Consider the following 14253-nt stretch of genomic DNA (forward strand, 5'->3'; position numbering starts at 1 on the left):
AAATGAAATAGGTGCTACTTCCCAGAGTTATGGGTAATGCGCCGTCTATACACTCTACGTAGCTTAGGCAGGTCTCCGTGCAACCCTTTGATGGATAAAGGACTACGTGGATCCTTTCGCTTTTCCTGAAACTTCATGTAAAGTTTCATTGTAAAAACGTTGTGCCAATCATTTCTGACACCAGAAAATGAATAAAATTATACAAGACTGTTATACGAGAGATTAAATATACAACAATAAGATGCGAAGACGATATAATACGACATAACAATATAAAACAGCATAACAATATAAAACGATGCAACAATATAAAACGACATAACACTATAAAACGACATAACAGTATTATACGTATTTAGAATCGCAGTGCAATTGGTATTCAAATTTGCGATGCTAAAATTATTTCATAAATATAAATGTCCCTTATTATTATGCTGCCCTCAACTGAATAAGTTTTAATTCAAATAAGAAATTAATTTGAAAAATAAGCTAGAATTTCAATAAAAATTTTAAATAAAGCGTTTGTATTAGGGGAGTGTCGGGTATCACCACCCACTGTCAATTTCATATGTATAGAATATTTTTTCAAGTCAATGGGCCATCGGACATTAATTGTTATATTAAAAAAAGATTATTTTCAAATTTTGAAGTATTTATGCAGCTGGTAACATGGTAAACAATAGTTTTGAAAATATGTATATGTATGATAGAAATTTAATTTCATGAATACAGTAGTCATGAAATTAAATTTCTATTTTTTTAAGTTAAACTATTCTTATTTTAGTTTATTCTTTTTGCATTATTTAATTAGAAGATAAAACAATAGAAACATGCAAAAATATTGATTATTACTCAATATTATACAGAAATATAAGCAATACTCCTTAAGTGGGAACTACCCGACTCTCCCCTACTTTTAACAATATTTCTTAAGTCATTATCAATAAGTAGGTAAACAGTTGTAATGATTTTATTTTATTTTATAACCGTCGTTGAACAGCCGACCCAATTTCATGGATTTACGACTACTTACGTTCAACTCCGTAGCCTTGTAATTTTGAACCAATCCAGAAGACAAGGAAACTCCTGGATCAGTACCCCCAGAGGTATTGATTTGTTGTGGGAACATGGAGGACTTTGAGACTCGACAGATTTAACGTGCATCAGTCACCATTTACTACACGGGGAGTCTTCGGCCGGCGAGGATCGAACCCACGACCTCTTGGATATGGGCCCAGCGCCCTACCGACCAGGCTATCCCGGCCCAAAGACTTCCCACGCCGGGAATCGAACCCGGGCCTCCTGGGTGAGAGCCAGGTATCCTAACCACTAGACCACGTGTTACTCTAATCGCATGAGCTATTAATACTGTTTTGAAAATAATTTTGATTCACTTTCAAAAAACTAATTTTTAATTCCTCGCACCCCGTTTGTACAGGAGTTATAAGCTTTATTAAAAAAATACTCGAAATTTATCTACGACTGCTTTTATCTAACGTTTTTAAATAATCTGTAGTTAACTATTAACAATAGTCATCATCATTTACTATCTTTTTATCGATGATTTAATTCATCAATGAATTGACGATATAAACATTAGTCAATAAGTGTATTATAGGTAAGTAAATCAATGAATAGTGAATAAATAAAAACGAAATTTGTTAGGAGTTAGTTTTGATCCTATTTTAATTTTCTGTTGTTTAGATTTTAACAAAGAAAATTGACTTTTATAAACAATTAAATTTAAACTCAGTACATTTAAAGAAGAAAAGTTTTACATTTTTAAAAGTTCAACTCGTTCATTTAGAAATTATTAACTCGTAATTTTCGATTTATTTGTTTCTTGAAAACATCCATAAACATTCATAATTGATCTGTTTTTCGTTAAAATTGAATTTAAAGCATTTATTTGCTTAAAAATCATTAAATACATCAAAAGGATTTGATTTGTTCAAGTTCTCTTCTCGTATACAGATTCAAAATTTAAAAAAAATCATGATATTGCTAATAAATTATTATCTCGTACATATATGTGCATGACAATTTTGTTACTATTCATGTCTTTGACGGAATAGTTTACTTCCTCACATTTATTCATTCAAGCTTAACTACTACAGTACGACTAGAAAACTATTACTTGTCTGGATTACAGTTTGAAAGTTTAAAAATTGCTAGATATTTAAAACATTTCACAGATACGTTTAATATTCTGCTTTAAAAAGTTAAATATTTCGCATCGAATTTATGCTAAACCATTTTGAATACTAATTTCGATGTAAACATTTGAACTAGAGTAAGTTATTTCGGTAATATATTAAAAATTTGGAATCGGTATATTTTTTAATACAAAGTGTAGCAATATTATTAAATTTTTAAAACTATAGCATTTGTTAAAATGCAACAAACTAATTGAATAATGATTTTGAAAAACGGTCTTCTGAATAGTTAAGTATTGAGACAAAAAACTGAAAAGTTGAGTATGAGCTTGATATATAGAGCATTGCTTTATTTTTTTACATTAAAATAAGGCTGGTTACAATATATAATATTGTAGTTGTGCTACAACATCATTTAATGTTTTGCAATTTTAAAAAAAATAATTAGCATTTGAAGAGGACCGTTATTCGGACAAAACCCTAAAGCAGTTGTTTTTAATATTCGAAAATATTAATAATTTATACTTTAAAAGAAACCTTTTTTAAGTATTAGACTACATATTGATGGATATTTGTGTAGATTCAGAAATCTTTTGGAATATGACTGTCTTTGTTGGGCCACTTATAAAATTCTTCATAAAAAGACAAAATCTCATTTGGTATATATTTTAAAAACTCTTTAGGTGTCTGCAATTTTCTTATGGCTTATAGCAATTTCTTCATAATATTCTTCCCTTACTGGCTACGGTGAAACTATTTGGGCACTTTTTTGTACAGGGGTAAATATTAATTTGCATAAACCAGTGAAAGGAGATACTTTAACTGTACTGGATGTAGTGCGTTTGTAAGTAAAATTGCAATAATGTAATAACTGAAAGCGTTGTTTTTGCTTTCTTTGTTTCCCATAGAAGCACATTGATCACTCATTTTTCTGATTATTCTCTGGCAACCAACTCTTGTAATCAAGTATCATATTATTATTTGCAGTCCCTTCCTTTACAGTTCATAGTTCCTTTATCTCTCTTTACTTTCATGAATATACCATCTAAAGAACTACTCTCTAAATCACCTATTGTGTGATAAAAATCATTAAATAAATAACAAGCCTAAATAAAACTGCTAATTGTTAGGTTATGCGATCAATTTCGTAAGCAACAACGACAGCCATCTAGCTGTATATTTCCAAGTTGAATCCCAGAACAGGTCACCTCCAAGGATATGGTATGTTTTTTTAACTAAATTCAGATTTCACTGCACACATTATACTATACCAGGTATGTTGACATGACTTTTTTATATCCTATTTATGAATTTTCATCAGCTGAATTTAAAAACGCATGAATCTCTATTTAGAAACAAATAGTGGTAATGACTAGTTTTCGGAATCATCGATTCAATTATAAAACAGCTTATCAGGATAAAACTTACTTTAATCGAATTCCTTTTAGAAATATTTGCTCTACGGCATTGGATCATACTGTCAAGACAGATTAAATGGAAACATTTTTATTATATGCTACATAACAATATGAGTACGTTGTTATGAGTCTTTGACCTCTGCAGGTACAGAATTCAATGAAAGTTTTGAACATCTGACTGGGTTTGGCACATTTTTATTTGAAAATGGCCATTATTAAAATTTCAATTTTTGATTAACAAGGTTTCAAACATCATGAAACTAAAGTAAACTTTGAAAATTTTTAAAATATTTTTTGTTCAAAATAAAGGAATTTAACATAAAAATTACGATTTTTTTTATTAAGCTAACAGCTTTACAACACATTATATGCATATGCATCTAAATAATATTTTTTCAGATCAATAATAAAAATTACCTGTGTTTTGAAATAAAATCATTACAAAATTCAAAATGCATTATAAAATGGGTCTAAATATATTCATCAGTATTGATTTTTAAATAAAAATTCGAAGCATTCTTATATAAAGCATGATATAAATATTAAATTCACTTTTAAACTTTAGCTTTTAATTCAAAATATAACTACGTTATACAAATCTGGATGCAAAGTTTCAAAGAATTCTATATTGAACTTTTTTCATAATGTGTGTTAGTGTAAAGAGATTTTTTAAAAAATCAACGATTTTCTGAAAATGAATTTATGTAATTTCTTTCCTGTTTCATATGTCAGTAAACAAAAACGCAACTACAACTTCAATCATCAGTGGTAGATGGAACAGTTCCTCAACCATCAGGCTAACCTTTGCTGGTTTGATTTTCCTCTACATGTAAATACGTGTTAGTTCCGTGAAACAGTCCTCCTCAAAGGCTAATTTCTCCCAATACTTGATATAAGAATCCCTTTGTCTTCTGGAATGGATTCAAAATTATAATGCTACGGAGTTGAACATAAGTAGTCTTAAGCCCACAATTGCCTCTCCTGTTGAACGATGGTTATAAAAAATATTAAACATAGTCAAAATTATCGCCGAAATTGCTAATTTTCACTCATTTGGATACCTTTAACGGGATAAATGATATTTCTTATTTTAAATCAAATAACTCATTTCAAACAATGACTTGGTCCAGAACTTATGACAAAGCGTAGAAAACATCTACAACTGTTGTTTACATATATGTCACAACAAACCTAATAGACATTGCTTATAAATACAATCAGTTAGCTGATCTAGCTCAGCCTTAGTTTAACATTGCTTTGTTTGAAAAACACATTTATTCCAAATTCTATTTGGAGAAAATCATCTGAAAATGCATTGAAAAAAATAATATACTTTTTCCTTAACTACACATATTTAGGCAGAACCAGTGGTCGCATTTCTATCCTTAAAATTCAAAAATTTCAATTTTTCTGGTCATTTTTTTGACAAATAGGAGTTTTGAAAGACGGTCAATAGTATGCAACATTCAATTTTGTAAACATGTCCCAGAGCATGCATATTGATTCCCATCATTACTTGAAACTGAAACTCTTACGCTACGAGTGAAGGAATTTATGTTGAAAGTCGGTAGTAAGCGATGCAAACGAGCTTTTCGCAATGAAAATGTTTATCGATACTCATTCTCGTGTATCGATTCAGATTCTACAAGAGAAACAAAGGACTTTTACAACAAAAATCGATGAAGAAAATTGTGGTCTTATCAGGGTTTTCCTTTCTCTCTCTGAGATTGATTTCCGATTAAGTCTTGGTCTAGCGAGCTGTTCGACTTTCAATAACTGTTCTTTTCCCTTAAAATCAGATCTCCAATGCTACGCAGGAGAGTCGATTTGATGTTGTCTTTGGGTGTCGTACAAGGGGATTAAGGGTCAGCAGGATTACTTTTTGTTTTTTTTCTTCCACTCAAGAGACGTAAAAGAGACCGGAACATAAAAAAAGCAACAAGCATATTGTCTTCTATAAAGTTTTCTTTTCCCCTCATTCTTTTAGAGAAAGCTCACAAGTGAATTAATAGAATCTAGAAATCCTTAAGGGAGAATAAAACAAAAAGCATCGCCGATCGGATAAAAAAGAATATAATTCTATTTTTTTAGAACATACTAGCTCTGAAAGAGTTATTTCATCAGATGTTTGTTTTATTTTTTTATTGAATGGTTTTTGCAATAAAAAAATCCAAGATTATAAGTTGTAACAGAGATGACTAACTATTCATTGTTTGTCTTGAAGAGTGCAAAAAAAAGGAAAAGAAACCTCTTTAGATTCTATTTGCGCAAGTAATTGTATTTTGTCTCTAAAAAAGTTAACGCTGTGTCATGTGAAATAATTATTTAATTCAATTTATTATGACTGGGGAAAAAAACATCTTAACTTATGTTTCTTATGGGTTAATATAACAGTTGTCTAACCTTAAGAAGCAGAATAAGTTCATTTTTGTTAATAATTGGATAAAAAAAAAATGAAGTAAAATTCGGTCGTAAAAGTGAATGTATAGTGAGTATTATATAAAAAAAAAGAAACATGTGCAGTCCCTCCAATATGAAATAAATAACTGGGAATGTTTCTTCTTTCCCACTGTATATATGCTGAACTGATAAATATGAATAATTGTCTTCTATGTGCTACTAAAAATAATTATTATTTACAATATACAGAATTTTATAACAGACACCGACTTTAAGCAAGAAAAATGAATCCTGAAACAAATCATGCCAATAGGATTTCAAAGAAATATTTCATTGGATCATGAATTTTCAAAAAGAGCCGTTGCCCCATTTTCAGCCAAAGGTGCATAAACGCAATGTTTCAATAAATATTTTTTATTAACACTGTGACATATATTTTTCTCTAATTTTATTTTTCTGCTATTGTCAAGGGTTTTAAAAACATCTATGAGATATTAGTAATTAAATTAGAGTAAACACTTTCCATTAAGACATATTTTTAAACTAAGCTAGTTTCTTAACTTGAGATGGTCATTTGCGAATTCTACATTTTGAAAATGTATCATTTTTGCGAGATTAATAATTTGTTTTTTAGGTTGGGTTAAAGTTGTAAGTTAACATAAAGATAAAACGAAATTCGTAAAAAAAAACCAGCGTTCAATTAAATGGCTGATGGTGCACATGCACAACATTTTATTTCTTAAATAAAATATTATTTATAAGCTTGAAAGTTTTGTGTTTTAATGAGTGCAATTTAAGTTTATTTCAAGCAAAATAATCAATAAAATTTCGATACTTGGCCTAAAATATCTTAAAAATGAAAGTGCAATAGGTGAAAAACTAGAAAAGTGCAATATCCAACTATACAACAGGAGAGAGAAAATAACAGAAAAACAATTGTTGCTAAGGATGGCAAATGAGAATAGAACATATTTTCATGTACAATGTTGGGTAGAATAAACTAAAAAACTATTTCTATTCCTATCATTACACATCATCTCACGCGAAAAGTCTTTTAGTCTTGTTTCATTTATATCGATGCAGATTCTCTATTAAATGTATTAGTTCTAATTCAAATCTGCTTGGGGATATTTTCTATGCCGGTATGCTTCCTAGGTCTTCCACCGCCTCCCTAGGCTCCTCAGGCTCCCTAAGGGATTATTCCCTTGTTTCTAACCTGTGTGGTTTCAATCACTCTCGTGATCTCCTGTAAGAGATACCCTTAATTTTTGTTTCTTAAAAATTTTTGACCGTTTGCTGTTTTTAGTAGAAAGCAAAGGAATTTTTTTTTTTTTGTCTTTGATTTCTTAAGATTATAGATTTTTCATGATGAATCACTTAGAGTTGGTGATCTTGTAACTGCCGCTTAAATTTATTTATCCATAATTAACAATAACTGTCATGAGTAGCGTATAGAAACGAAATGGAAACTAAACTATTATGTACATGTACGTACAATGGAATAAGAAACACAGCTAATAACTTTTGAACAAATATTCTAACTTTCACGTGCTAATTGGTAATCTAAATAAATCAAAAGATAGACTCATGCTTTGATAGTTAATTTATATAATTAATACACATGCTTATTAATTAATGTGAATTATAGTAATTATTGTTTAAAAGTTATCTAATTTTTACTAATAAGTAACTCTGTAGTTGGAGTAAGTACAAATTCTATTATTTAAGTTTTTCACGGCATATCTGAGAGTGATTTCTTGCATCAAAATATTCTTGCAAGTAGAACTCTTAAACTTATTTATATTTCTTAACATAATTTTAATTAAAATAATTCGAGAATTCTTATTTTAAATAATGGATTTTTTTATTTAATGTTGTATTTTAATTCAGACTGTATTTTTTTATAAGCAACAACTAAATTTTTAATTTTATGAATACAAAAAAAAAATACTACGAAAAATTCATTTTTTAAAAACGCTTATTCAGAAAAAGAAATTCGCTCTAAATTTAATTTCTGGATTATAAAAATGGAATCATAAAAGTTAATAAAAATAAATTACTTATTTCGTTTTTTTTTATTACTTAGAATCTGAAATTCTATTTGGATAATACCATCCTGATAACGCCTTATTACTTTAAGATGCCGCTTGCTTACGTTCAAAACTAAACAATGGCAAAAAGAACATCGCTGGTTGTAATTTTAGGGCGGATTTGATTACATGTTCGTAACGTGACCATGCGTGTAAAAATTTAGGTACTGTAATGAATCAGGTTCCATTACCAACAACATCGCTTGCTTAGAATTTTTTCTTTGTACTTCAAGCGTAGCCACTTTTAATTATGGAAGCATGAAATATTTGCGAACGACGTTTTGCAAATCAGCTAACCATCTACTTTGTTAAGGAGCACGTTCTTGCCTTGTAAAGTTATGGATGTTCGTTTTATGCTCCAGTGCTTTTCAGAAAAGTGTTCTGGACGTTTTAACCATTTAAATGCAAATGGCGATAAGAGAAGAAGACAGTCATCTCCTTTTTTAATAACTCTACAGGAAGAATTCTTTTAAAATGAATGTGCTGTACAGGTAAAATAAAACTAGAACAAAGATCTCAATAAAATGTTTCTGAAAAAAAGGTAATAGGATGTTATAAAAAATCACGGGAAGCTACCATCCATATAAAATGTATGTTATTTTATATTTATCTTCTAAAGTTATTTATTGTTCAAAGTAAATTTAATTGCTTTTGGCAAAATTTATTTAATAATTTTCTTTTGATCTGTAAAGAAGAGAAACTAATTTTAAACAAAAAACCTGTGTGAATAAGTGGAAAAAAATGGATAAATGCTCTTTGAAACAACTATATTTTAATTGAATGTATTTATTTAGTAATCGGTTGGTTAATGATATCGATAGAATACATCTAATTCACAAAGTGGAAAAATGAATGGAAAAAATACTTCTAACTGAAACGACTATAATACGTGACTTGATATTTATTAGTATTCTTTTATTGTAATATATGTGGAAACGTAACTCATTGAAACAACTATATTTCAAACATCATATTTATTTATGAATTTTCTGCACTCTCAGAAATAAAATAATTTTTTTCGTTAATTTTAAGAATAATTTCCTTATAAAATCTCGTGATGTGTGATGAAATGCGAACTCTAAAATATGAGAAGAAAATGTTTTCTCAACACGAAACATCATCGTAATGAATTATGAAAGATTCTTAACTAGAATGACGAAACTATGGCGAAGACTAGATTATCAAAAATAAGGTGAATAAGCAAGTCGACTGCTTTTATGGTGGTCGAGAAGTTAAACTCGTACCAGGAAGATCTCGGGTTCGATGCCCGATTCGGAAATGGGTGTAATTCATGTGTATGTCTTTCTTGAGTTCTTGGAGCGACATGGTTCCTTCAACATGGTGCCCACAATAGAGTGGTTATTAAAAAAGTTTGATATATTAAACACCACGCTTTCTTTTTTTTTTAATATAATGATGAAATATTTCTTTACTTTTGACGAAATACGTCTCTTAGAAGAAATCAGGATAGTTATTTAGTTAATTTGACGAAATATTTGCTCGGAGCATGCACCAGGAAATGGTTTCGACAAAAACTAAGAAAGTTTCGTGATTATTCCTTAATACTACTCCTTAAAGCAGCTACTTCTTAAAAGATCATACTTCTTCCGTAATTTTCTATTGAAAAATGTGAAAATAGTACAAAAAGTAAACGAGTTGAAAACTCATAGCAGCAACTCCATTCCCAAAAGAATACATTCGCTTAGCAATTTTATGTTGAAATATATGTGATGAGGAGAAAACACTGAATGAAATCAAATTGAAACGACTATTCTTCAAATTAACTTAGCATTTTAAAAGATATATATATATATATATATATATATATATATATATATATATATATATATATATATATATATATATATATATATATATATATATATATATATATATATATATATATATATATATATATATATATATATATATATATATATATATATATATATATATATATATATATATATATATATATATATATATGCGGAAAAATGAGAACATTTACTGTTGAAATATCTGTAATTTTTAACTAAACAGTACTTCATAAAATCAAACTTATGAATCTATTTCCTATTAGAATATAAGAATGTGAACAAGTGAAAAAAATGAACGAATTACTTCGAATTAAAGCAACTACACTAATTTCTCTTTAACTTAAAAACTAAAGAAGGATATTATATTGAAAACTGTCTCTGAACTGCCGACCTGAGTTTGTGTTTACGTCTACCAATGTTCAACTTTATCTAGTTCCGAAGATAAGGGAACTTCTGGATCAAGCACTGGGAGAAATTTGCCCTTGTAGAAGACTTCTTGACGGAACTGACCCGCATTTGCGTTACATGGAAAGGGAAACCACAGAAACCTCACACTGTTAGCCATGATCTGTCTATCACTGAGCCATATCCATCCGTATACTACTTCCGGTACGGGATTCGCATCGACCATCCCTTACTGGGATACAAACCCGGGTCATCTCATTGTGAGGCGAACACTCTATCACCACTACAGCTCTATTAGGGAAGAGTAAACTAAATTCCACTCATGGAATTTAGAAAACGATTATCATTGAGCTAAAAAAAATTTTTTTTGAATAAAAAAGATTTGATGTTATAAAAAAGTAGAAACTTAGATAGAAATGTGCCAATTTTATTGAATACTGAATACAGTTTCTTATTGACTGAATTACAAACTTTTATTGCCATGGAATATTTCAAATCTTAATATTTTTTTAAGTTTGCATACTAATAAGTAAAGAAAAGAATAGAAATTTTATGCATAACTTTAAATGAAAAACAAAACAAAAAATCTTCTCTAACGGAAAGAATAAAACGCCTGCTACATCTCAAATATATTCTTAAAACAGCTTTATCTTAAAGCAACTTTATCACGTCGGCTATTTGCAAGGCAAGGCAGAACGAGATTTCCCTGGGCAACATGTAAAATATCCCTATCCACATGTCAAGAACAATGTTATCGAATGAGAACGAAGACTAGAAACCTAAACCCCTTCCATATTCTTGAAGCGCCATTTTGTTTTTCCGAACCTTACAGCACATTGCCTTCTAGAACGGTTGTTTTTTCTTTAAGAGGGGATCATTTGAAATTGCTCATTTTGCCACACAGCCGAAATCCTGACATAAACAAAACCTCTAATAGACATTCTGTCGCCTAGATGTCAAAGAATTGTTCTTATTGTTCAGAAAAAATAGTCAGCGTTTTGTCTACTTTCTTCTAAAAAGGATTGTTTGCGTTTATGGCTTTTCTGTAGACGAGCATTACGATCGGTAATAGATGGTTTACATCCAATGGTTTTAGACGTTTGCCCAACCAATGATCTAATATCGAAATAAAACGCCGATACGCAATATGTAGGTATTTTTTATCACTGATATTACTCTTTTGTTTGGAAACTGCCGTTAGCTGTGTTCTGTTACTGCGGTTTTATTAAGAGTTATGATTCGTATTAAGTGAAGTTTAGTGGTTTGGAATAGACACGATTTTAAATTATTCCACAGAAGTAGATTAAATATTTTTACACATCACTCTTTAAAAGGAATAACTCTTTAAAATTTACACGTCACTCTTTAAAATTTAAAAGGAAAATTGAATATAAGTCATTAATAAAAATTTGATTAAATTGAATATTAATTATAATTATTTTTCAAATAAATGAAAAAGTGAAACTTTTTTCTGACAAATTTTCAACCATCGAAAGCATTAATTCAATAAATTCGAAATACGTATGTTGTATTACTTGTCGTCAAATAATTAGAATATAAAGAAATCTTTGCTCTAAGAAAAACGCAAATTCTACAAATATGAATTTTGACAAATAAATTTAAATATAGTTGAATAGTTTTTAAAATAAAATTAAATAAAATTAAATACAATTAGAAAAATGTATAATTAATAACGTAAACTGGGAGCCCTTAACCTCCGCCCACAAGGGTTATAGAATGACCACAAATGAAATTCATTAAACGCTGCTAAAATAACGTTAAATTTTTTATTGGAAATCTAACACTTTTGAGTTGACGATGTTGAATATTTATAGACTTTGAGTATTTATATAGTGTAACTATTTGTAGCTTTTTATGATTCCTTTCTCTGTAAATTTTATGAAAGTGATATTGTTTTCATCTTTGTTAATTAATATATAAATTATGTTCGATATCATTATTTTAATGCAGATGTGAATGCATTTATTAATATTTTTTATTTGTATCTTGTTTTCTAAGATGCAAGTTTTACACAGAAATTACATGCTCCTTAGGGAGGGAAATGCGCACAAATCCTTAGTTTCATTACTTTTCGATTTCTCGAGCAAAACTTTATTTTGAGGAACATCTCAATTTCCATTTTGGTGGTTCCAGGAGAAAACTGCCTAATATCTGAACTTATATCTCATGAACTTATATCATGATCCAAGTGTAGATTGACCTCACGTTCGCTAGCGTTGATTAATAGTAAGTGACATAACAAGGTCTTTGAATTTCATACAAAGTTAGGTAACGTAAGCACAGCTAGTGGATTTTTGTCAGACTGCAAAGCATTTCTTGTACTTATTATGACTTATGAACATTGAAAACAAGTAAACATCACTTTAATTGGGAATGAAAAATAAAGCGTTGAACTCATAAAACAAAATTGTTAGATGCTCGGGATCATTCCATGACCCCAGTAACTGCTAAAATGCCTACTCGTTATTCACAAAAAGCAGATAAGGATAGAAAACTCAGCTATTAATAAAAGAGAGGGAAGGCCCGGTATCTAGCTTTTAAGGAATCAGAATTTAAAGAATGTAGGGCGCATGGAATGACCCTTGCGCATCCTTCCGGTGAAATAAATAAATAGCTGAGGAATTTAACAACCGAATAATTAATAATTTTATAGTTAAGTAATTAAAAACTATAATAGCAAATTGTTTATTAATTTTGTTAATATTTTTATAATTATTATTTTTATTAATATTTTTATAATTATTATTTTTATTAATATTTTTATAATTATTATTTTTATTAATACTTTTATAATTATTATTTTTATTAATATTTTTAATTGTTAACGACATTTATTATTTTTAGCAATAAATAATCATTTTAATAATTAATATTTCTTAAATCTCTTTTTAATGTATAATTTTAATGAATCATTTCTGATGTAAAGGATGAATTTATTTTTCAAGCAATATAAGTATTTTATGCGCAAAAAATTATTTTTCAATTGCACCAATATTTTTAGATAGCTTTCTAATAAAATTTTTTACATGGTTTGTTCTCAATTTAAATGTTCTAAACTAAAAAAGTAAACTGGTTATATTCTAACTCTTACACTATATAGCTGGCTGACTGTAGATCATGGAGGATCATGTTCTTTTCAGAATCAAGTTTCAAGCTGCCCTCTACATTAAATTATTTACTATAATATATATTCATGCATATTTAACTTTCACCCCATGCTCATATGTTAATTCTGAGCCAATTAAGAAAAAAAATTTGATTTGTTTATATATTTGGCTTTTTGAAGTGTTAATTTAAAATTAGTAAATAATTTAAAGAAAACAAAGGAAAATTTTTATATATTATATAAGCCTACTCGTATCTTGCTACATTCGTAATTTTTTTTTTTTTTGCATTTACATTTTTTTAATATTACAAACTAAACAAACACAACTGTTGTTGCCATTCTTAACTAACAAATATTTGCGCTTACACATATAAAAATACGTTATAATATTCCGCAATACTTTATGACGTAAAAATGCTCAAGAAATTTAGTCAAACTCTTAAGATGTACTAACCGTTGTTCTTGAGGGTAGGAGGCAGTGGTCGTCCTGTACCGGGAAGGGTACCAGTGACCTTCTTCCTGCACCCTCCTTCTTGTGTCTTGAGACAGCTGAAAAGTGCAGGGCTCCGATGCCGGACGACCTATCCATCTAGACACAAGTTTCTCGCTGTCACAACACCCTGCAAAACACAATAAGCCATTGCCAATTATAATGTCTGCATTAAAATGTTAAGCTGTTAATAACAAATTTTTTTAAATGTAAGCATTGCTTTAAATTTATTGTTATATTTTGACAAGTAAAGTAAACAACAAAAATATTTATGAGAAATTTTAAAAATAAATTTAAAAAATAAATTTAAAAAATAAGAATGCTTTGATTTATTCTTTTAAGAAAATACC

At 28.9% G+C, this 14253-nt stretch overlaps 1 protein-coding gene and 1 non-coding gene across 5 annotated transcripts in view; both read right to left on the minus strand.

The window, feature by feature from the left end:
• Nucleotides 1-14253, minus strand: part of LOC107455980 (cell adhesion molecule Dscam1) — a 456371-nt gene that overhangs the window by 25507 nt on the left and 416611 nt on the right. For all 4 annotated transcript variants that reach the window (XR_015429973.1, XR_015429972.1, XM_087154010.1 and 1 more), the window contains exon 25: nucleotides 13868-14033. Coding sequence is in view for 2 of the 4 variants with exons in the window: in XM_087154010.1 (XP_087010136.1) it covers nucleotides 13868-14033 (166 nt within the window). In the remaining 2 variants the exon portion in view is untranslated. The remainder of the gene's footprint in view (nucleotides 1-13867; nucleotides 14034-14253) is intronic.
• Nucleotides 1273-1344, minus strand: TRNAE-CUC (transfer RNA glutamic acid (anticodon CUC)). The gene has a single exon. It is a non-coding gene; the product is annotated as a tRNA-Glu (tRNA).

Source organism: Parasteatoda tepidariorum, chromosome 10 (genome assembly GCF_982258835.1).
Source record: "Parasteatoda tepidariorum strain Cologne lab strain chromosome 10, Ptep-v5.0, whole genome shotgun sequence".
Classification (NCBI taxonomy): domain Eukaryota; kingdom Metazoa; phylum Arthropoda; class Arachnida; order Araneae; family Theridiidae; genus Parasteatoda; species Parasteatoda tepidariorum.